The 22,219-nt window shown below is 47.0% G+C and overlaps 1 protein-coding gene across 2 annotated transcripts in view; it reads left to right on the top strand.

Moving 5' to 3' along the window:
• Positions 1-10,139: 10,139 nt before the first annotated feature.
• Positions 10,140-22,219, top strand: part of OBSCN (obscurin, cytoskeletal calmodulin and titin-interacting RhoGEF) — a 185,497-nt gene continuing 173,417 nt past the window's right edge. Inside the window, exons 1-2 of one of the 2 annotated variants that reach the window (XM_051768316.1) lie at positions 10,140-10,358; positions 19,153-20,288. In XM_051768316.1, the coding sequence (XP_051624276.1) occupies positions 19,166-20,288 (1,123 nt within the window). In that variant the 5' untranslated portion in view covers positions 10,140-10,358; positions 19,153-19,165. The remainder of the gene's footprint in view (positions 10,359-19,152; positions 20,289-22,219) is intronic. The other variant, XM_051768317.1, reaches the window with a different exon arrangement.

Raw genomic sequence — 22,219 nt, 5'->3', positions numbered from 1 at the left:
ACTGCCAAAGGGCAGGGTTAGATGGGATATTGGGAAGGAATTCTTCCCTGTGAGGCTGGTGAGGCCCTGGCACAGGTTGCCCAGGAAAGCTGTGGCTACCCCTGGATCCCTGGAATTGTCCAAAGCCAGGTGGGACAGGGCTTGGAGCAGCCTGGGCTAGTGGAAGGTGTCCCTGCCCATGGCAGGGTGTGGAAGGAGATCATCCTGAAGTTCTCTTCCAATCCAACCCATTCTGAGATTCTGTAATTCCTTTACGCTGAATGTCCTAAAAGACAATGAGCTTTGCAAACCACTGACAGGCAGAGCTCGATTCCCTTCTCAATGAGATGAATTTGGGAAAAATGTCAATTATATGGAAACCCTTTATAGCGTGGATTTGTGTGTAATAGCACTTTATTCACTTCATGTCCTTGAGGGAGGCTCCTCTGGGGACACAGTGCCAGCCTGGCAGGTGGCAGGGGCTGGGATTGCACTTGTTTTCCAGGGCCAGATGGAGCACAAACTGCCAATCCCTGTTGTTACTTACGTTGTCCATGGAATTAATCCCATCCTGCACAGTCTGTGGACGTGTTTCTGGGCACAAGTCAAGCACTGCACAGGTGATACCCGGACTGGGCTGGTTTGTCCTGTGGGGTTGAGTGTGACATTTCAAACCTCACAGGGGGGAAAAACTTCACTTGGTTTAGAGTTTAGATTTCTAAGCATTTTCTTTTCTTGTGACATGCAGGGGAAAAAAAGGATTTACACTCTTGTTTTTCATTAGTGGAAAACACGAAAATGTTCATGGTGCTTTGAATAACTTAAAGGTGTAATTTCTACATTCAGCTGACCTACACATGTCCAATACCTCAAATTACCTATTCTGAGCAGGTTTCTGTTGTTGTTGCTGTTTAAACACTGGTTTTATAAATTAATTTTGGAGACACTGCAAGAAGCCTCCTCTTTTTTTTTCCTCTTTTTCCACAGAGAAAGGGATTTCCAAAGGAAGATGAGTAGAGAAACATCCCCCTGCTGACTGGTATCTCTGCTCTTATTTAACTGCTGCTTGGTTGCTTTGATACTGGTTCCAAAACACCTGTAATGGAACAGTTGCAACTATTTTAGTAGAACTATGCTGGCAGACTGCCTGTGGAGATACTTTGGAAAACAGTCCCAGGGAAAGGTTTTCCTGCCAAATTAATCTGATAACGGTCGGTATCTTAGGTTGATTTTTTTTTTTTAAATAATGTTAATTGGAAGCAATTTAAATACACATTTGTTTGATAGGCTGCTGTTTGGGAAGCTGTGAAATTCGGTTGTGCTGTTCTGATTTGAATAATAATCCCGTATAAAAATGAAAACACCATGTTGTCACAGAGCAAAATCACTCCACTTTCCGAGGAGACCTCTGATTTGGAGCTGAGGAATCATATTATTTAGGTGTGTATATATATATATACACACACATATACATATATATACGTATATATATATATATACACACACATATGCATATATATACATATATATATATGTATATATATATATATATATACATATATATATACATATGCATATATGTATATGTATCAAGTGTTGAGTTGCAAAAGATGCACAATGAATTTGGATAAATTAAAAAAAAGTAGTTTCTGCTACTGCTTGTGGGACAGAGTTCCCAGATCCTTGTCCCTTGGCTAAGTCCTTACTGAAGGAGCTATGTGGGTGGGCATTCTGACTTTGAGAGAATTTATGACATAAAGCTTTAACTCTGCTGATAAACTGTTAGTTTGGGGAATGTAGGTGAGTTTTGGAGCTTTGAGAAGTTGCTTGGTTGTATCATGGAATGGTTTGGGTTGGAAGGGACCTTAAAGATCATCCAGTGCCACCCCCTGCCATGGGCAGGGACACCTTCCACTAGCCCAGGTTGCTCCAGCCTGGCCTTGGACACTTCCAGGGATCCAGGGGCAACCACAGCTTCTCTGGGCAACCTGTGCCAGGGCCTCTCCACCCTCACAGGGAGGAATTTCTTCCTCATGTCTGATCTAAACCTGCTCTCTGTCAATTTAAATTTATTCCCCTCTGTCCCATCAGTCCATGCCCTTGTAAAAAGTCCCTCTCTCGGATCTTATCCCCTGTGTTTATCCATGAACAGCCCTCGGGAATGGTGTCCTTTGTTGTTTGTGCTACTGTTGCTGCCCAAACAGTTCAGAGTTAGTCCAGCTCAGCTGAGACCACTGTTAAGCAGGAGAGAATTATTTTCCCCCTGTTCAGCAGGGACATCATTTATCAGTAAGAGAAGTTACACTCCATTTTAAACAGAAACACTTCAAAACTCTCAGTCCAGTTATTCAGAGCTGTGCAGAAGAGCTGAGGATGGGGAGGTGTGTGAGTGAAGGTTTTCCTGGATGTTTAATTACCTTGTAAATTATTGGCCTGGGCTCCAGCTCAGGAGAATCTAAGGACTGAATTCTGTTGTGATCTGGAAGGAAATTGCCCTCCTAGGGTTAAAAATCCTTTGTGCAGACACTTTAGGTGTGGATGTGCATCCTGTTGGGACACAATCACACTAAACCTCTGTAATTGCCACTGACTACAGCCAGTAGTTGTACAGATAATTGTATAAATGTCATTAAAAGAATAAGTCCCTTTCAGAAGAGCACACTTGAATAAAAACTTTGGCCCTTGCTCCTTCTTTCCTGATGGACCTTTGCTGCCTTCCAGAGGGTAATAAAAAAAAAATCCCAAACTAATTATTTATACCTTGAAACAATTTTAAAATAATTCAAGGTAATTTTCATACCAATAAAATATTTAAGCTAGCTTTATTTATAAAAATAGCCTGGTTGTCACCCTTTGATCTAAATCTTCCCTGTTGTATCAGCTCTTGATAACCACTTTTCTTAATCCAGAGCTGAGCATGCCACGTGTGTGTCTGACTCAGCCTTTGACACAGGCTGGATTGCACTTGGATAACTCACTGTTGGAAGAATTTGGAGGTTAAACATCACTATTGGCTTCTCCAGCATGGCCAAAGTGAGTAATGTATAGCACATGCACTCCATTAGGAATTCCCTGGAAAGCAGGGCTGGCCTCACCCAATAATTATGTGCCCATGGAAGCTTTATTTTTGGGTGAAGCATTCATTGTCCTGGGGCATTTTTGGGCAAAGCATTCGTGGTCCTGGGGCAGGGAGGATGCCCAGGAAGAGGGGCAGTGGTGTCTCTGCCCGTGGTGATGTGGGAGGTGGGTGAGCTGGAGGGGCAGAGGAAAGGTTGAGGTGACACTCAAGCCTTTGACCTGTCCAGAGCAGGGATTGTGGGCACTGGGATGAGCTGAGTCACTGGGCAGGGCTTGGGGTGAGGAAAGGAGACAATTTTATCACTGCTGACACCTCTTCCTTAGCTGAAAGCAGGGAGGAGGTTGATGTGGGTGGCTGTGGAGTGGCTGCCTGATCCCAGAGACTTCTGTGGTGCTGCTTAAGCACTTAAAAACAGACACTGTGGTGGGGGAACTCTCTGAAATGGACAAAAGTTCTTGTGTAAAAGATGTTTCACGAGGCAAATCAGCCTCAGGCTTCTTCTGCTGTCCTGCTGTTGGCTGAGTATTTGGACGGGGCGTGGAGCAACCTGGGATAGTGGGAGGTGTCCCTGCCCATGGCAGGGGGTGGAACAAGATCCCCTCCAAGGTCCCTTCACACCCAAACCATTCCATGATTCCATGATTCTATATTTTTTTTGTTTTGTGATAGAACTATTTCTGAGGTTGCTCAGAGCCCAACCCAACCTGGCCTTGCACGTTTCCAGGGATGGGGAGTCCACAATTTTCTGGACTTGTTTCTACAGTGTGGGATTTTCTTCTGTGGCAATTCCAGTGCCCTCAGTGGAAAAGGAATTGTAAATCCCCTGTGTGTGCCTCTATCAGCAGGATGTTTTATTTCATCTAGAGAATAAATCCATGGAGAAACTAATTCTTAGAGCAAGGGAGTTTTTTCCCTGTATGTCAAGGGTGACCCACCTCATACTCAAGAAGCTTTCCTGGACAGAGTTAAAGGGGGAATCTCCAGGGAATGTGTTCAAAGAGGGGAAAACTGGTAATGATTACCTAAAAGAGGGTAGATATTAGGAAGAATTTTTTTTTTTTTTTTTACAATGAAGGTGGTTGAATATTCAGTAAAGCAGGAGAGCTGTTAAAATGTATTTGATTGGGGTTTTTATTTTATTTTATTTTTATTTTCGTATCCTTCAAATCTGCTGCAAGCAGGTGAGTATCACAGTGCCTGTAAAAACAGGGTGAATATCTCTGTCTCTAACAGGTAAGAAATTGGTTAGAAAGTACATTAAAAAATGTTTTGAAATGGGCTGGAGCTCATGAACTCTTTTATAGCACTTGTGATATTCCAGATGATGGGGAGACCTGAGGTCACATTAATAATGAAACCCCTGATGGTGGAAAACCAGTGAAAGGCAAATCAACTTCTGTCTTTAAAATGGTAAAAAAAGGAAAAGGAAAGGAATAGAAATTTGTAGTCCCAGAAAGGTGTTGGAATAAAAAGTAAAACTTACCTTGTAAGCACAGAAAAGATGCTGAAGAGGAGAGTCAGAGCTGACCTGGTGGAGCTTTTTCCGTGTCTCCAAATTCCCCAGTGCTGCAGGAAGAGAGAACACAAATCAATGTGAGTAGAATTTGAAAAATAAATAAACTTGGCACTCTTTTCTATGAGAGTCTTGTAGCCAGTTTGGGGTTGTGGTGTAGAACGGGTGCAGAGCTTTATTCACTGTAATTATTGAGGATTTCGTGTCAAAATAGAAGGGTTGGTCAAGCAGAACCAAACAGGTTCTACCCTCAGTGCACTGATCGTATTTTTGCTGAAAACCTGATTTTAGCAGCGTGTCCTGAGGCTCTGGTAGGTCAGGCTCAGAGTTCCACCATCCCAAATTCATGAAAAAACTTTGGAAAAGTTAAAAACCCAGTCTAGGCCTCAATGCCAGCAGGGGAAGATGCTGCTGAGGTGCAGTTCTGTGGAGGGTTTGGGGATCACCGGGAAGAACGAGTGGATCTGGGATCAACAACTCCCCAGCTGGTTTGAAATGGGCCAAAATCCACAATTTTTCAGTGGAGGAATTTTGCAGTGGAGGAATTTCTGCAGGGGGGGGAATTTCTGCAGTGGGGCAATTTTTCAGTGGGGGAATTTTTCAGTGGGGGAATTTTTGCAGTGGGGGAATTTTTGCAGTGGGGGAATTTTTGCAGTGGGGGAATTTTTGCAGTGGAGGAATTTTTTTGCAGTGGAGGAATTTTTTTGCAGTGGGGGAATTTTTTTGCAGTGGAGGAATTTTTGCAGGGGAGGAATTTTTGCAGGGGAGGAATTTTTGCAGGGGAGGAATTTTTGCAGGGGAGGAATTTTTGCAGGGGAGGAATTTTTGCAGGGGAGGAATTTTTGCAGGGGAGGAATTTTTGCAGGGGAGGAATTTTTGCAGGGGAGGAATTTTTGCAGGGGAGGAATTTTTGCAGGGGAGGAATTTTTGCAGGGGAGGAATTTTTGCAGGGGAGGAATTTTTGCAGGGGAGGAATTTTTGCAGGGGAGGAATTTTTGCAGGGGAGGAATTTTTGCAGGGGAGGAATTTTTGCAGGGGAGGAATTTTTGCAGGGGAGGAATTTTTGCAGGGGAGGAATTTTTGCAGGGGAGGAATTTTTGCAGGGGAGGAATTTTTGCAGTGGGGGAATTTTTGGAGTGGAGGAATTTTTGCAGTGGGGGAATTTTTGCAGTGGGGGAATTTTTTGCAGCGGGGGAATTTTTGCAGCGGGGGAATTTTTGCAGTGGAGGAATTTTTGCAGTGGAGGAATATTTTTGCAGGGGGGGAATTTTTGCAGCGGGGGAATTTTTGCAGTGGAGGAATTTTTTGCAGTGGAGGAATTTTTGCAGTGGGGGAATTTTTGCAGTGGAGGAATTTTTGCAGGGGAGGAATATTTTTGCAGGGGGGGAATTTTTGCAGCGGAGGAATTTTTTGCAGTGGAGGAATTTTTGCAGTGGGGGAATTTTTGCAGTGGAGGAATTTTTGCAGTGGAGGAATATTTTTGCAGGGGGGGAATTTTTGCAGTGGGGGAATTTTTCAGTGGAGGAATTTTTTGCAGTGGAGGAATTGTTTGCAGTGGAGGAATTTTTTTGCAGGGGAGGAATTTTTGCAGTGGAGGAATTTTTTTGCAGTGGAGGAATTTTTTTGCAGTGGAGGGATTTTTTGCAGTGGAGGGATTTTTTGCAGTGGAGGGATTTTTTGCAGTGGAGGGATTTTTTGCAGTGGAGGAATTTTTTTGCAGTGGAGGAATTTTTTTGCAGTGGAGGAATTTTTTTGCAGTGGAGGAATTTTTGCAGTGGAGGAATTTTTGCAGTGGGGGAATTTTTGCAGTGGAGGAATTTTTGCAGTGGAGGAATTTTTGCAGTGGAGGAATTTTTGCAGTGGAGGAATTTTTGCAGTGGGGGAATTTTTGCAGTGGAGGAATTTTTGCAGTGGGGGAATTTTTGCAGTGGGGGAATTTTTTGCAGTGGAGGAATTTTTGCAGTGGGGGAATTTTTGCAGTGGAGGAATTTTTGCAGTGGAGGAATATTTTTGCAGGGGGGGAATTTTTGCAGTGGGGGAATTTTTCAGTGGAGGAATTGTTTGCAGTGGATGAATTGTTTGCAGTGGAGGAATTTTTTTGCAGGGGAGGAATTTTTGCAGTGGAGGAATTTTTTTGCAGTGGAGGAATTTTTTTGCAGTGGAGGGATTTTTTGCAGTGGAGGGATTTTTTGCAGTGGAGGGATTTTTTGCAGTGGAGGAATTTTTTTGCAGTGGAGGAATTTTTTTGCAGTGGAGGAATTTTTTTGCAGTGGAGGAATTTTTTTGCAGTGGAGGAATTTTTTTGCAGTGGAGGAATTTTTGCAGTGGAGGAATTTTTGCAGTGGAGGAATTTTTGCAGTGGAGGAATTTTGATTAGATACATGGAAAAATGTTTCGTGTTAAGAGCAGGGGAAACACAAAAAACCACATAGGAACCTTCATCAGCTTTTTTTGGAAGCCTTGGCAAGATGTTATTAATTAATTCAGCATCTCTTTTTTAATTCAAAGGAATACTTAGATTTGCCTTTATATATTAATTTTCTGTCTTCTCCATGACTCTACCAATCAACATTTCCAGGTATATGTAACCTTTATTTTGGGAATATGCTCCTTTATGTTAGAAGTGCTTTAGGGAACTGCTGCTGATGTTTAACAGAGAATTAAATGTGGTAGGAAAAAGAAGAAATCTCTTTCTGTGGGTTATTTGTGGGTAAAACTTTTATTAACATTGATTTTTATTTTACTGTTTATTATTTTTCTGACTTATTCTTAGTGTGAGATAAGGAGACAAAACATCAGGGGTTTTTAGTTGTCTGTAAAAACTGAATAAAAATACTGAAAAAATAACAGAATAAATTTTAGATTCTTGGGCACTATCAAGCAGGAGAAAAATCAAATTAAATTCTCCTTCAGGGAGGAGGAGGAATAATTTTTTTGACAAAAATCTGCTTTTTGATGCAAAAAATCTAGTACTTAAGAGGAATATCGTAATAAGATCTTATGCCTCAGGCTTTGCTAGTTATAATAATTCAAATAATTTAATTGATTTCTTGGAGAAAACCCAAGCACAGCTTGTTTAAGTGTCTGCAAACTATGGCTGAATTCATTTGGCATCATTTTACTTCCAGCTGAAGAGTCTGGATGAGCAGTTTTGGAGCTCCAAGATCCAGTTTTCAAGTGCAAGGAAAGATTTTTCTGTATTTTAAAACTGCTTCAAGTTGCTGTTTAAAGCACATTTCCCTGATGTTTGGAGTGGGAAGAAAACACTTGTGGAAAAGCTGCCTGTTGGTTTTTCAAGGGGGAAGGGACCAGTTCTGTGCCTGGTGACATTTGATTTGTTTTCCTACAAATTCAGGTGCTTCCAACTCTTTCATCATTCTCTCTATAAATTTGAGTTTTTATTAGCCCATCATGTATAGATTCTCCTTCTGTTTTAAACCTGTGGCACGCTGTAGTTCCTGAGTAAATAAATAACTCGTTGACACAGGGGGCATTTAATTTATTGTCATTTTTAGTGGCCTGTTGGGGTATCTCGGGCAGTCCACTCAATTCAGGATAATTAGGGCAAGTCACAGCATCCAAAAAGACCCCAAAACCTGGAGAAAAGGAGGCTCAGAGGGGACCTTTTTACTCCCTACAACTCCCTGACAGGAGGGAGGATCAGGCCCTGCTCCCAGGGAACAAGGGAGAGGAGGAGAGGAAACGGCCTTGAGCTGTGCCAGGGGGGGTTTACTTTGGATATTAAGGAAAATTTCTTCCCTGAAAGTGTTGACAAGCATTGGATCAGGCTGCCCAAGGAAGTGCTGGAGTCCCCATCCCTGGAGGGTTTTTAAAGAGGAGTTTAAGTGGACATGGTTTAGTGGAGGATTTGGCAGCGCTGGGTTGATGGTTGGGCTTGATGATCTCTGAGGGCTTTTCCAACCTTAATGATTCCATGAAAACAAGAAAGCATTCCTTGTCCTTCTCTCTGAAAGGCACCAGGTGAAGCACAGACACAAACTGCCCATCTGGGAGCCCTCCCAAAACATGTGCCTTCATTTCAGGAGTGAACAGGACCAGAGGGGGTGCTTTGGAAGCACAGCAGAGGCTTTGGTGTCACCGTCCCAGGGCTACCAGGTGGGACCGATGCAGTTGCATTTGTCTAAGAATTAGCATCTCCAAATAGCCATTACCACATATTAATTACCTGATCCTCCTTCAAGGGCCTGGTGGTGGAGCCTGCAAGGAACTCATTAGTTATGTCTGGATGGATGGTGGAGGATTTTGCTGCTGTTTGTCCTGCTTTTCAGAGGAGCACCACCCCCGTGGGTCCAGCAACCTGTGTACCAGTAGTTATGGAGCTGCTAATCATGCCAGTGGTAAAAATGAACTTGTTATGACTTGGAAATTCTAGTAAATACAGGTGGTCCTTCACAAAAAACAAAGGTGGAGGTCATAAAGTGTTGTCTCTGAGCTCTTTCTCAAAGGCAGAAACTTTCTTTCCCCTCAATCCTATAACTTTATGGTCTGTTTTGAAGATGAGATGAGCTTTAAGGTCCCTTCCAACCCAAACCATTCTGGGATTCTTTGCCTCTTTTCAACCCCTGCTTTCGAAACCCCAAATAAAACTCCCTTTTGCTGCCTTGATGGTTTTTTTTTGTGCCCTGAAAAGTGATTTAACACAACATATCACTGTGTCTTCAGACCCTTGGACTTTGCAGCACCTTATCTGCTTTGTTTACTGCCAAAAATAAGCGTGTCTTGCAGTTCACCCCTGACAGTTGCACAGAGCTGAAGTGGCTGTGGGGGAGCCTGCTGGGCTCTTTTCTACCTCCTCTGTCCTTAGCAGATTTTAGTTTTAAATTTAAAATCCTGTGATTGCTAGTGAGAGTCGATGTGAACTCTGTTTTTAGGGAATTGTTTAAAAATTTAGAAATTTTACTGGTGAAGTAGGAAATTATGATCTTGAGCCTCTGAGATGGGCTGGAGGTGCAGCTCAGGCTGTTTTTGCAGACACTTTGTATTCCTGAGGCATAAAGGTGAGGAGATACATAACCTATGTGTGTATATATAAGGTTAAGAAAGGGAGATAGACACTTAGGTTTATTAACTTGCTGGGTTTTTTTTGCCATTGTGACAGCTCCTGCCTGGGAGGTTATAAATAAACCTACTATTGATCTGATGCCTTTGGAGAAGAATTCCCGGGCAGTGTGTAATGCTGATAAGTCGGCAGCTGCCTGTTCCCGGGTCCCCACATCACATCCAGCACTTGGCTTTGGGATGGACCCTTGAGGAGCAGTTCTGACCCCAGATCACCGAAAATCACACCTCTGATGGTGTTTTCTTTTTTTTTCCCCCCCCCTCCTGTTGCTGGAGTGTCCCAGCGAGTCCCTAAAACGCTGCCCTTTCGCCCCTGTCCTGCAGGAAATTTAATCTCCCCGGTAAATGACACCCAGAGCTATTTTGGAGCTGGGCTGCAGAGGGAAAGCAAAGCACGTCAGCAATTTGACTGGGGGAGGACAACCCAGGGGAGGGGTGGGGAGGAGGGGGTGGCACAGCCTAACCCCGGGCAGCAAAGCTACTGCTGGGGGACTTGGGGGGACCTTCTGCCGCACGTCCCTGCCATCGCTGGGGTTTCTGTTTTATTTTCCTGGAGGGGGTAGGGGGGGGGGAAACCCAAACCAACATGGTCTCCCCATGTCCTCTGTTCCCCTCTTCCCTCTTCCCCCTTCTGTCATCTCAGTAGGAATCGGCTTTTTCTTGCCCTGCCCAGAGCTTTGTTCTCCTCAGACTCAGACAAGACTCCAGGTAAGACCTAAGCCTTCAGCTAAGGAGAGGTGGATTTTTGGGGATGCTGATTTCCAGCAGGAAGTGGAGAGTGTTGGTAGCTGAGGGAGGGGTGAGGTTGTTTCTGTGCCTTGCTGGGGTATGTCTTGCTTTATGAAACATATTTGGGGGATGAAGCTGAAGGTACAGGGAGTAAATCCATCCTTCCTCTGCTCCAAACCAAATGCGGAGTGTTTTGCTTAATTACTTCTGGCCACCTAATCAAATGAGCAAAGATCATCCTCCAGAGGAGAGGAGAAAAGAGAAGAATCGAATTTAAAGCTGTTGATTCTGCTGGATACATTTTGTCCCCAAATTTGAGACAGCAGTGCTTGGAAAGCCTGGAAAACATGTGGCTCCTGTGGAGAAGTGGCAGCGTGGAGTGCTTTGAAAAGTTTCATTTCCAGGGCATAGTTTCAGAGCTGCTTTTCTCTCCAACCAGGGCTTTTTTACCCCCTCCTGCCCAGTGTCAGCACAGATTCACTCTGCGACCCCCCACCCTCCTCCCGGTCCTCCCAAGGGCTCTGACGAGGGATGGGGGGAGATGGAGCCCGACAGCTGAGGCTATTTTGGGCCCTCCAGCTCAATGGGGTGGAGTGACTGTAATGACAATGACGTCCACTCGTTAAAATACGAGGGCTTAGGTGGGAGCCGCTGCCGATTGTCACCGAGGGAATTCTTTGTCCGTGCGGGAGCTGCGATCCCGCGGCTGCCTCGCATAGGAAACCACGTGTGCTGAACCCAGACCATTCCTGTCCCTGCAAGTCTGGGTTGTTTTTTTTTTCTGGGATCTGCCACAGCTGCTTCCCTCCGGGGCTGTGTGTAAAGCAAAGGCCAGTCAGGGGGAAATTTGTAAGGAAATTTTTTTTTGTGGTGAAATTGCCAGAATTTAATTCGCTCCTTCTCTGTCCCCGGGGTGGCAAACCCGGAATTTTTGCCTTTTCCCTCCATTTGTCTCCTCCATTCTCACCCCTACAGAGCAGGAATGAGCATCACTGTGAGCCTGACACCTCCCTGGTGCTTTAGCCTTTTCTTACTTCGGATCAACCTTGTTGCCTTTAGGCTCAGAAAAATAGAAGGGGAAGGTGCTGTTGTGGAATCTTGAGGGGCTGATCTGAGCAGTTTTAGGCCTCTGGAAGTTTCTGGGGTGGTTTTAGAGCTCCATTGAAGGTGGAATCTCAAGTGAAGCCCCCATGCTGCAAGTAGGATGAAGTCCCTTTGCTGCATGGAGCTCTTGGAGCTGTTGGTGTGTTGTTGGAAAGTGCTGAAAAGAGGGAAGAGCTTTGCAAGCAATAGGTCTGTTTATATCCAGGAAGAAAGATAATATGTTCTTTAAGCATATAAATCATCCAAGTGCCTTCAGCCTCCCATGTTTTTCAATAAGTGTGTGCTACTAATGTGCTAGAAGGTGATCTGACTGCCTTGCCCAGTAGATTTCACTAACCAGGTGATTTATTCTTGGTTCTTTTTGGAATTGTCTAAATGTTTTGGCTCCTGTTTGCTACCAGTCGCTGGAAATGCCCAGGTTATCGATAAAGGATTAATAATGGGAACATGAGGTCAGGTAGGTCCTTTCTGAATCCGTTGGCACATTTTTAGCCCTGCCCTGAAGGTCAGAGCTGTGAGATGGTCTTGCCTCGAGCGGAGCCTTTTCCCCCGGGGGCTGCTCACCGTGTTTGACACCATGTCAGCCCCTGACCTGCTGTGAACTTTCCCTTAAAGGAATCTCCTGTGGGTGCTGGATTATGATGGAGGCAGTAGATGGCAGGGAATGCAGACCAGCCTTACTCTGGACCCAGTTAGAAGCTCCTTGCAACAGGCTCAGTGTGTCGCAGGGTCTCGGCGTCCGACATCTCCAGTGCAGGAGATGGATCCACCACGGAAAGCTCATCCAGTGACCTTTGAACGTGCCAAAATGGGTTGTCCCTCACTGAAGTGGAATTCAGAGTAGCCCAAGCTAAGCCCTGAGCCCAGCTCCTCGGCCACAGATCCCGTTCCTGCTCTGCTGAAACGGGCATGGGATAAATTCTGGGATCTCGGGTTGATGAGCTGGTGCAAATCTGTGCTTACTCCTGATTTAGGGCTGTGATGGGCAGGGAGCTCTGGGTGTGCTGGTGTGCATTTCACCCTCAGAGCACTCTGTCTGCTGGGGTGGCTCCCGGGCCCCCACCAGAGCCCATCTGATGTCACCCAGCCCGCAGCTGACACCGGACACTGGTGCTATTTCCAAGCTGTCCATTCCCTGGGAGGCTGCTGGAAGCAGGAGGGCAGCAGGGGGTTACTGCTGCTTCCCCTCAGCAGGATCTTAAGCATCAAAGGAAACCCACATTTCCCATTTGAGGACCCACCAACTTCCCTCCCCACCCACGAATTCCATTTCCTGATGGTTTTAGATAGAACAATACACGCAGAGATGTCATGTAAACTGGAGTAATACCAGCACTGCCTTGATTTTTATCTGCAACTTCTGCTCTAGTGATGTTCTTTGAAAGCTCAGGATCCAGAGGCAAGAAGTTCCCTGTGAATGTTGCCCTTCCCATCAGGAAAGGAAGGAGTACAAGGCTTAGAAGTCAGTATTGCAGAGAAAGTCCTGGAAACATGAGATCTAAAGGCAAGAAAAATACCCCAAATCAGCGTTTTTTGACTTGGGCAAAGAAAGGGTAAAAGAGGATTGAGAAAATGAGCAAACAGGAGCATGGTGGGCATTCATGTGGTATTGAGAGAGCCTCTGTGCTTCTCATCTGTGTTTAACCTTCGGTGATCTCTTGGATTTTGGTTCATCCTCCCTTGGGCTTTACATCCCCAAAGTCTCCTTTATGCAGGTGTGCAACTCGTGACCACCTTTGCCTCAGGAATGTTTTAGGAGATGGATTGCACGGTGCTTTTTGCACTTTGCCCGGAGTCAGGGTGGGGAGGATTCCCTTTCTAACCACCCAAGTGAAAGGCTTGGACAGAGAATAACCTGCCACCCCTGTCTTCTCCTGCCAAAGAGCATTGTCACAGGCTGCTGATGGCTTGGGGGGGCAATATGCCATGGCAGGAGACCTCTGAGTTCTTGGGGGTGGGTGAAGGCTTTCCAGGTTCAGATCAGCATCGATGAAGCAACAAGAGACCAAGCCATGAGCCAGCAGAGCACAGTGAACCACAGGAGGGCAGGAGATGGAGCCAGGCTGGGAGAGCTGGGGGGGTTCACCTGGAGAAGAGAAGGATCCAGGGAGAGCTGAGAGCCCCTTGCAGGGCCTGAAGGGGCTCCAGGAGAACTGGAGAGGGACTGGGGACAAGGGATGGAGGGACAGGACACAGGGAATGGCTTCAAACTGCCAGAGGGCAGAGTTAGATGGGATGTTGAGAAGAAATCCTCCCTGTGAGGGTGGGGAGGCCCTGGCACAGGTTGCCCAGAGAAGCTGTGGCTGCCCCTGGATCCCTGGAAGTGTCCAAGGCCAGATTGGATGGGGCTGGGAGCAACCTGGGCTGGTGGAAGATGACCCTGCCCATGGTAGGGGGTGGAATGAGATGATCTTTAAGGTCCCTTCCAACCCAACCCATCCTGGGATTCTGTGGCACCACCACCAGGACTCTCCATCTCCTGCTGACTCTCCTGACGAGCTCCACCTCTGAGTACTCCAAGAGGATCTGGAGAAGCCTGTGGCAGTTCCCACTGCAAGGGACTCCTTTGCTTGTCCAGGGGAAGCAGGTGTTGGGCAGAGACTGGAAGTGGAGGGGACAGGAGCAGGCAGGAGGCCTTGGGTGGCTGCATGGCCGAGTTTGGCTCCTGGGCAGTGATTTATTTGCATTATCTGACAGGTCTGTGCACTTCTGCCTCTTTCCCCCCAAACGCAAACCAGTGAAAAATTGAATGAATAACAACATAATTAAAATTACAAGTGCTGCCAGTTTTCCTTTGGCGTGCTCAGAATTACCCCAGATGGGAATGTGATCTCTGCTGCAAATGATTAATCACAGAGGGATTACATGGGGAAATGTGACACTGGCAAATGTCTGAGATTTATTGGAAAGGGCATCTGCATTGACTTGGTTTATTCATGCTTTGTTGTCAGTCCTGTCCCTTCCAAGGGAGCTGTCCTGGCACTTGCAGAGAGTTATTATTATTTTTTTTAACTTCAAGAGTCACTGGATTTTTTAAAAAGTTTAAATGAACATATAAATAACCAAAATTAATGTAATTATTTACTAAATTGATTGACAAGCTACAAGTTGATTGACAAGTTGATTAACAAGTTATGCTGTAGAAATATTAAATCTTGTCCTTTTTGTTAAGTTTGTTCTCTCCTTACCCCTAAATATAATTATGAGCATAATCCAACGTGATGCATTTTATCCCATTTAAAATTAGATAAAATGTGATTTATCTCATGCAGCCTGTCTGGCCTGTTAGATGTGGTAGATACTTGCAGCCTCATCCTTGCCACAGGTTAGGATTTCATGCCTGTTACTGGATTTCATGCTCTCAGCACCCATAAAACAAGATTTTTTTTTACCTGTTTTTCAGACAGGGACTGAAGATCCAAGAGTTTGAGTGTCTTTCTCTTGTTTATATAAGTAATTCAATAGCAGAGCAAGGAATAAACTGTGTTTTTCTTTCTGACAATGTCAGAAATAAATGTCAAAGGTAGCAATGAACCCTGTTTCCACTGATCCCTGGGTTTTCTTCTGGATCCCAGCCATTCATAGTGGAGTAAGAAGCTGGGAGTGTGAGGGCAGGGGGTGGAAGCTGGGGGAGGTGCTGGTTACCCCGAGGGATGTGGTGTCATCACCCTGCCCTGGGAGGGCTGTGGGCTCCTGCTGATGGAGAGAAGGGGGTTGCAAACACCAGGCAAGTGCTTGGGAGCAACAGGAGAGGGAAGCTGGGCCTTGAGGCCACTGGAAAGAAGTGTCTTGGGTGGATTTGGTGCATCAGTCTGGTTCAGAAGCAGAAGCAGCAGGCAGCTGGTGCTGCAGCTTCCCTGTGTTTTGGCTGTTCTTCACTATCAGAGGTACTCAGGCTGTGTTTGGGCACTGCTTAGCATGGAAAAGAGAGGAGGAGGATGCTCAAGAGCTTTAGGAAGTGGTCAGCATTCCTGCTCTTGTAAGAGCCAGCCTTTGAGAGCCCTTTCCACGCTTCCACAGAGCAGAGCTCTGCTCCAGGCATGGATACATCTCCTGGGCTCCAGGTGAGGGTGAGAAAGGTGGTTTGAGAGAAGCCACTATTTGCTGGAAGGTCCCTGGCTGGTTCCCAAGCAGGCACCTCTTGTGTCCATTGCCATCCCAGTGCTCCAGGCACTTCTCCATGTAATGCAGGGCTCAGTTTGGTGGAGAGTTGAAGCAAATTTTTTTTTTTCTTTCTCTTTTTTACGCTGTGGATTTGAATCTGAAATGAGTCTGAGTGACACATCTATCACAGACAACCAGGGAGCCAGGAAGGATAAGACATGGCAACGTCTCCTGAAGATAAATCCAAGTGCTTTGATGACACAGGGCAGCCTGAAATCCAAATTAATGGCCCTGAAAGTTCAGGACACGAGCTCTGAGCCCGTGTTTTCATTGTTAACTCTTATTTCATGCAGTGAATGGTGCTGCTGGGCTCTCCAGAGTACAGCTTGAACCCCTTCTGACCACTGACATGGTGCTTCCCCAAATTAGCAGAAGACACTGATTGTCAATCAATTGGCCTCAGTGGAAATTTCCACTGACTTCAGTGTACTTTGGCTCCAGCCCCGGGCTCGTATCTGTGCCTTCAAACCATTCATGCAGCTTCTCTGCCCGCAGCTTTGCAGGTGTTTATGGAAAACACATTTTTAAAGCTCGAGTGAGGGCAGAGGTTGGAGGTATTAAGAGGCACTAAAGGAGTTCAAACTAGTTCTCTGATTTCTAGACCACTTTTAGACCAAGAGAAAACCAGAGCTGTGTGTTCGTTGCAATTAGTATTGAAGGTGGCCCATTAACAGAAAGTCAGCTTGTGTTGGCACTAATGACTTCAAGTCAATCATTCTTTACCCTCTTAGTGTTTGTTAAAAACGATTTCCCCCCATTATGTTTTTTCCCTCCCCTCCCAGTTTTAATATTTGAAACCATTTTCTTTAATCTCTAAAGTTCTGTGGTGGAATAATGAAATTTGCTTCATGCCAGGAATCAAAAGCAACTGAAATTAGTTTAGAAAAGAACAATCTCATCCAAAGGGAAAAGTCTTTGACTGCTTCTTGTCATTTCGTGTGTTCTTTGGAATGAGAGAGACAGGATAGGACAGAACATGGTGTATTTTTCCTGCTAAATACAGAAAGAAGACCAGGTTTGGTTTTGCCTTAGGTCTGTGACCCAAATGAAGTTGGGAGTTTGGCTCAACAGTAGCATCTTCAATGATAATAATGATCACAGAACATCCTGAGCTGGAAGGGACCCACAGGGATCATTGAATCCAACTCCTGGCCCTGCACAGGGCACCCCAACAATCCCACCCTGTCCCTGAGAGCAAGGCCCAAAAGCTTCTTGAGCTCTTTTAGCAAATAGCATTTGGTATTTTTGTGACCACTTTCCCAGTCTTTATTTTTGATGGCAATATGTGTTTTTCAATCCCCAGCAGCATAAATGGAATGGAAATTGCAATTTTATTCATCTTCATTCATGACTTGCCATGTACCTCAGCAAGTACATTGTCATATATATACTGTGAATGTAATTATTTCATAATAAAGACCATCCCTGTCTTGATATGAATAAGTAGGAGGGAAGCCAAGAAACAGGGAAAATGAGTGATTTTTGCCAAGGCCATGCAGCAGGTTGATCCAAATCCCTCTCCCTGGTGCCACCAGTGATTTCCACATTAACATTAATACTTTGACAGGAGCTGGAGAAGAATGGAAAAATGGTGATTTAAGAAATGAAAGCAGGTTTTTTGGTCTGCTCCTACTGATTTCTGCTGGAGCTGGAGGGGGATTGTGAGAGCACCTGCCATTGGGTGAGAGAGTGGGTGGATGTGTGGCCAGCAGGGAAACCAAACTGCTGGAGGATTAAGAAGGATATTTCTGTCTCAGTGACTGGTTTTTATTTCCTTTCTGAGTTACAGCACAGAGAGCCCTGGTCCCTTTGCTTTTTGTGGCACTTTGAAGGTGAAAAAGCACAGCTGTGGGAGCAGCACTGTGATCACCCCCGAGCAGGACCATTCCTAAAGCTCAGACAGGAGCTTTTCAGGACAGGGATGTCTGGAATAATGAGGCCAAGGAAATAAAACAGCTTAGAGAGAAATGGTGCATTGAAGTCTCCAGGAACCTGGTCTAGTGGGTGGCATCCCTGCCCATGGCAGGGGGGTTGGAAATAGATGATGTTTTCGGTCCCTTTCAACTCAAATTATTCCATGGTTCTTTGGCTTCCAGAGAGGCTTGGAACTGGGAAGCTCAAATTCCTTACAGAGCACCATCAGCAGGTCTAATCCTGCTCCCAGGGAGAGTCAGCTGGTGCACAGTTACTGGTGTCAGTGGGGTTGAGAGCAGATCTTTAGCTGTGCTACACTTGCCAAAGTAAATCCTACCCAGTCCGTGCAAAAGGTCCCTTGGAGGGTTAGAGGTGGAATGACTCCAGCAGAAGGGAAAGAACATCCAGAAGTGCATGTGAGGAGCAGTCAAGAAGGAAGGAGTGTTTGTGGGGTCTTGGGGGTTGCCCTGAAGGAGGTGGTTGCTGTTGGATTGATCTCCAACAGCACAGGGGTGGGTAAAGTCTGTGTGTGAGTGAACATGGCTGTGAAGATCAGCACCACTGATTGCTTTGGCCTTCCCTGGGACACAGTGGCTCCAGAATTGCCATGAGCTTTAGTTTTCAACTCTGCTGAAGCCTCATCCCCTTGGCTGGTCCATATCATCAAACAGCTGCAGGTCAGTGCATGGGTCCCTCTGAGGGCAGCTGAGAATAAGCAGATGATGAAACATCTTTCCTGTAATCCCTAAGCCATGTGGGGCTCTTCTGGAGAAGGCTGGCACCGTCTGGATTGCTGTGCCCATCCCCTGGGGCAGTTCCTTCACGTGGCTTTGCACTCCTGTGAGCATAATCACAGAATAATAGAATCAGAGATTCTCTTATTAGGTAGGTCTGGGTTGGAAGGGACTCTAAAGATCATCTGGTTCCAACCCTCTGCCATGGGCAGGGACACCTTCTACTATCCCAGGTTGCTCCAAGCCTCATCCAACCTCGCCTGGAAACCTTCCAGGGATGGGACAGCCACAGCTTCTCTGGGCAACCTGTGCTGTGGCTGCTCCATTCCTGGAAGTGTCCAAGACCGGGTTGGACAGGGCTTGGAGCAACCTGGGACAGTGGAAGGTGTCCCTGCCCATGGCAGGGTGGTTGGAACCCAACCCAAAATGATCTTGAATGTCCCTTCCAACCCAAACCATTCTGTGACTCTATGATGGAGGAAGTATCTTGATGTTTAGACACATCTCTCAGAATTTAATGCCCATTCGTTTCCCTACAATTACAGAACTTGCCCATATCTTCCAGAGCATTAGTGAAAGGGACCATCATGTTCCTTCTGTATGAACTGCCCAGAGAGGTCTAATTTGCCTCCCATGGGGAAGTGATCTCCCTTATCCACCAACAGTTTGTTAACCTCAAATATAGGAAATCTTCAAGGCCAAAAACATTCAAAGGCCTTCTCCCCCATCCCGAGAAGGACATTAAAAACCTGGCTGATCCAGATGGCAAACATCCTGATACCATGGGAGTGCAGCAGTTCTTTGCTTGCACCCTCTAATCCTCTCTCTCCTGACACATTTTGTTTCTCCCCCTTTAGGAAGGAAGCCAGGATGGATTACAGCTCCCTGAGCGGAGTCCCCCGGTTCCTGACCCGGCCCAAGGCGTTCATGGTGTCCGTGGGGAAGGATGCCACCCTGAGCTGCCAGATCATCGGAAACCCCATCCCGGTGGTGAGCTGGGAGAAGGACAAACTGCCAGTCCAGTCTGGGGGGAGGTTTAAAACCACGGAGGACGGGGATCTCTATCGGCTCACGATCTACGACCTGAGCCTGGAGGACAGTGGCCAGTACATCTGCCGGGCCAAGAACACCATCGGGGAGGCCTTTGCCGCCGTCAGCATCAAGGTGGGGGAGGAGACCACAGTGACAGAGCAGGCCCCTTACTTCATCCAGAGACCCTCCAACATCAAGGTAACCCTGGGAGAAGATGCCATGTTCAAGTGCAAGGTCCAGGGCAGCCCTCCCCTCTCGGTGAACTGGGAGAAGGACGGGAGGCACCTGCGGAACCAGGCGGACGCCGGGCGCTTCCAGATCGAGTCCGCCGGGGAGTCCAACGCTCTGACCATCCAGTGTGCCCGGCTGGGGGACAGTGGCACCTACACCTGCCGGGCAGAGAACCTCATCGGCTCCGCCAGCGCCTCGGCCGCGCTGGTGGTGGAGACCCACGGCTCCTCCAACCCGGGCAGCAGCGCCAACTTCGACTCCAGCTGCGGGAAGACGGCGTCCCTGCTGTCCCACTTGCAGAAGAGGCGGGAGGAGATCAGGAAGATGGACATCTCCCACGGCACTCTGGACTCGACCTCTGCCCAGTCTTACTCCGAAGGGTTTTCCGGCATCGCCTACGGGCTCTCCCGGGATTACGAGCGGGCGACGGGGCTCTCCAAGGGGGCTCGGAACGCCACCTTCGGGGCGCTGACGCGCACGTGCAGCGTCACGGAGGGCAAGCACGCCAAGCTGAGCTGCTACGTGACAGGGGAGCCCAAGCCGGTGATCGTGTGGAAGAAGGACAACGAGGTCATTTCGGAGGGGCGGCGGCACGTCATCTACGAGGACGACCAGGAGAACTTCGTGCTGAAGATCCTCTTCTGCAAGCAGGTGGACAACGGGCTGTACACCTGCACGGCCTCCAACCTGGCGGGCCAGACCTACAGCTCCGTGCTCGTCACCGTCAAAGGTGGGTGCTCGTGTCCCTCGCGTGCCTGCGAGGGGACGGCCAGGGCACTTCTGAGCTGGGGTGGGGGCAGGAGCAAAACTGCCACCAAACCCTTGTTGGAAGCTTGTCCATCCATCTTTAGATAGCTCCTGTTGGGAGGATTTTCCATATTCTTGCTCTCAGAGGAGTGGGTCAGATGAGAGCAAAGATGAGTGGGATGAGAACAAAACCCTCCCAATGAAAAGGGGGTTATGTACCGGAGTAGATGACCTGGGTACAGAGTTCCATCACCGGGGAGTTTTTAGGAAGGGCATTAAAGAGGTGCCAGCCAGGGATGGGTGATGTGGAACTGGGAGGTTGTGGGGCAGCTGGGGTGAACTCAAGTCTTCTGAGTAGGACTTGAGCAACCTGGTATAGTGGGTGGCATCCATACCCATGGCAGGGGGTTGCAAATAGATGGTCTTTAAGGTCCCTATAAGATCTCTGAAGGTCCTATCAGTCTTGGTTTTGTAGTAATCTAAGAGATCCATTACCATGCTCTGGATCAGTGACTGCTAATGCCCTGTCTGACCCTCCAGCCTTTAATCACATCTGGGTTTGTATTCCCCACAGGGTTTGCCCACACTGGCACATGTGCCTTTTAAACAGTAGTAGAGGAAACTCCTCCCTACAAGCTGAGTGTGCCTGGCTGCCTTGGAGATCCCTTGGGGCACCCACCTCAACTCTAATTACAGTCCATCTCAGTTTTCCTGTACAGTAACCCACCAGCAGCCTTGTTCTTGCCAGGCCTTTAGCCTTTTCCCAGCTTGTGTTCCTGGATAGCCTGTATTCCTTGTTTGCTCCCAGGAAATCCAGCAGGCCCAGCATGCCTCTGTTTGCCGTGGTCAGTGGTGATGAACTTGACTTCAGAGGGTCCCTCAATGCTGGTTGGAGGTCAGACCAAGTTCTCAGTGGCAACAAAAATGTGACACAGAGATTTCATAGAATCCCAGAATGGTTTGATTTGGAAGGGGTCTCAAAGAACATCCAGTTCCAACCTCCTCTGCAGGGACATCTTCCACTAGACCAGGTTGTTCCAAGCCCCATCCAACTTGGCCTCGGACATTCCAGGAAGCTCTAAATTTTCAAGCTGCTCTCCCATCTGGCAAGGGGACAGCAGGCAGTTTGCAACCCAGGCAGCACCTGTAAATTAGCTGCCAGAGGCTAAAGATTTTGCCACTGCAGTGGTAAAACAGGTTTTAAAAAAACAGTCAAACGATTTTCCCCTGGCAGCACAAGATATTAGAAATCCAGATGAGCAGGAATCTGTGTTCCATGCTCGTCTTTAAGACTCTCAGCTTTTATTTGCTTTTCTGGCTTCCCTTTTCTGGACCTCTCTTTTCACCCTGCCTTTCCTGTCAGTGGCTCAGTGTCCATCAGTGACACCTGATCCGTGGAACTCGCTGGCACTTGTCCCACCCATTGCTGTCCCTCGGAGGTGCTGAGTGGTGTTGGGAAGGGCATTTGTCCTCTTCCATAAAGCTGGGATTACCTCAGAGCTGGAGACTGATCCTGGCCCTCGGGTGGGCCATGGCTTCGAGGGTGCCTCAAGCTCAGTTCCTTGCACAGACAAACAGCCCCTGCTCTGCCTGTGCTTATGTCATTATTCTCTGTGGGAATTAAAGGAATTAATTCCCACACCTCCTGTTCCAAAGGAGATGGGAAAGCATGGGAAGCAGCGGGTCTGGGAGCAAGCACCATGGGAAAAGGTTTATTTATTGATCAATGTCCACTGCCCAGAGATGCCTGTGAGTCAGAGGGATGAAGTGGAAATGTTTATGGATTGTTTTTTTGTTACCCTGTGCCATGTCTGGCTTTCTGTCCAGGCCAAGGCTGCCATGGAAAATCTGCATGTATTGGTTATAATTAGGCCCTGATAAATGACTCTCCCTTGTGTCAGCAGAAGTGCTTCT

This window comes from Manacus candei, unplaced genomic scaffold, assembly GCF_025592945.1.
Source record: "Manacus candei isolate 608988 ecotype Guabito, Panama unplaced genomic scaffold, ASM2559294v1 h1tg000094l, whole genome shotgun sequence".
NCBI classification, from domain to species: Eukaryota; Metazoa; Chordata; class Aves; order Passeriformes; family Pipridae; genus Manacus; species Manacus candei.
The sequence above is the reverse complement of the archived record's forward strand: the minus strand, read 5'-3'. Positions and strand labels throughout refer to the sequence as shown.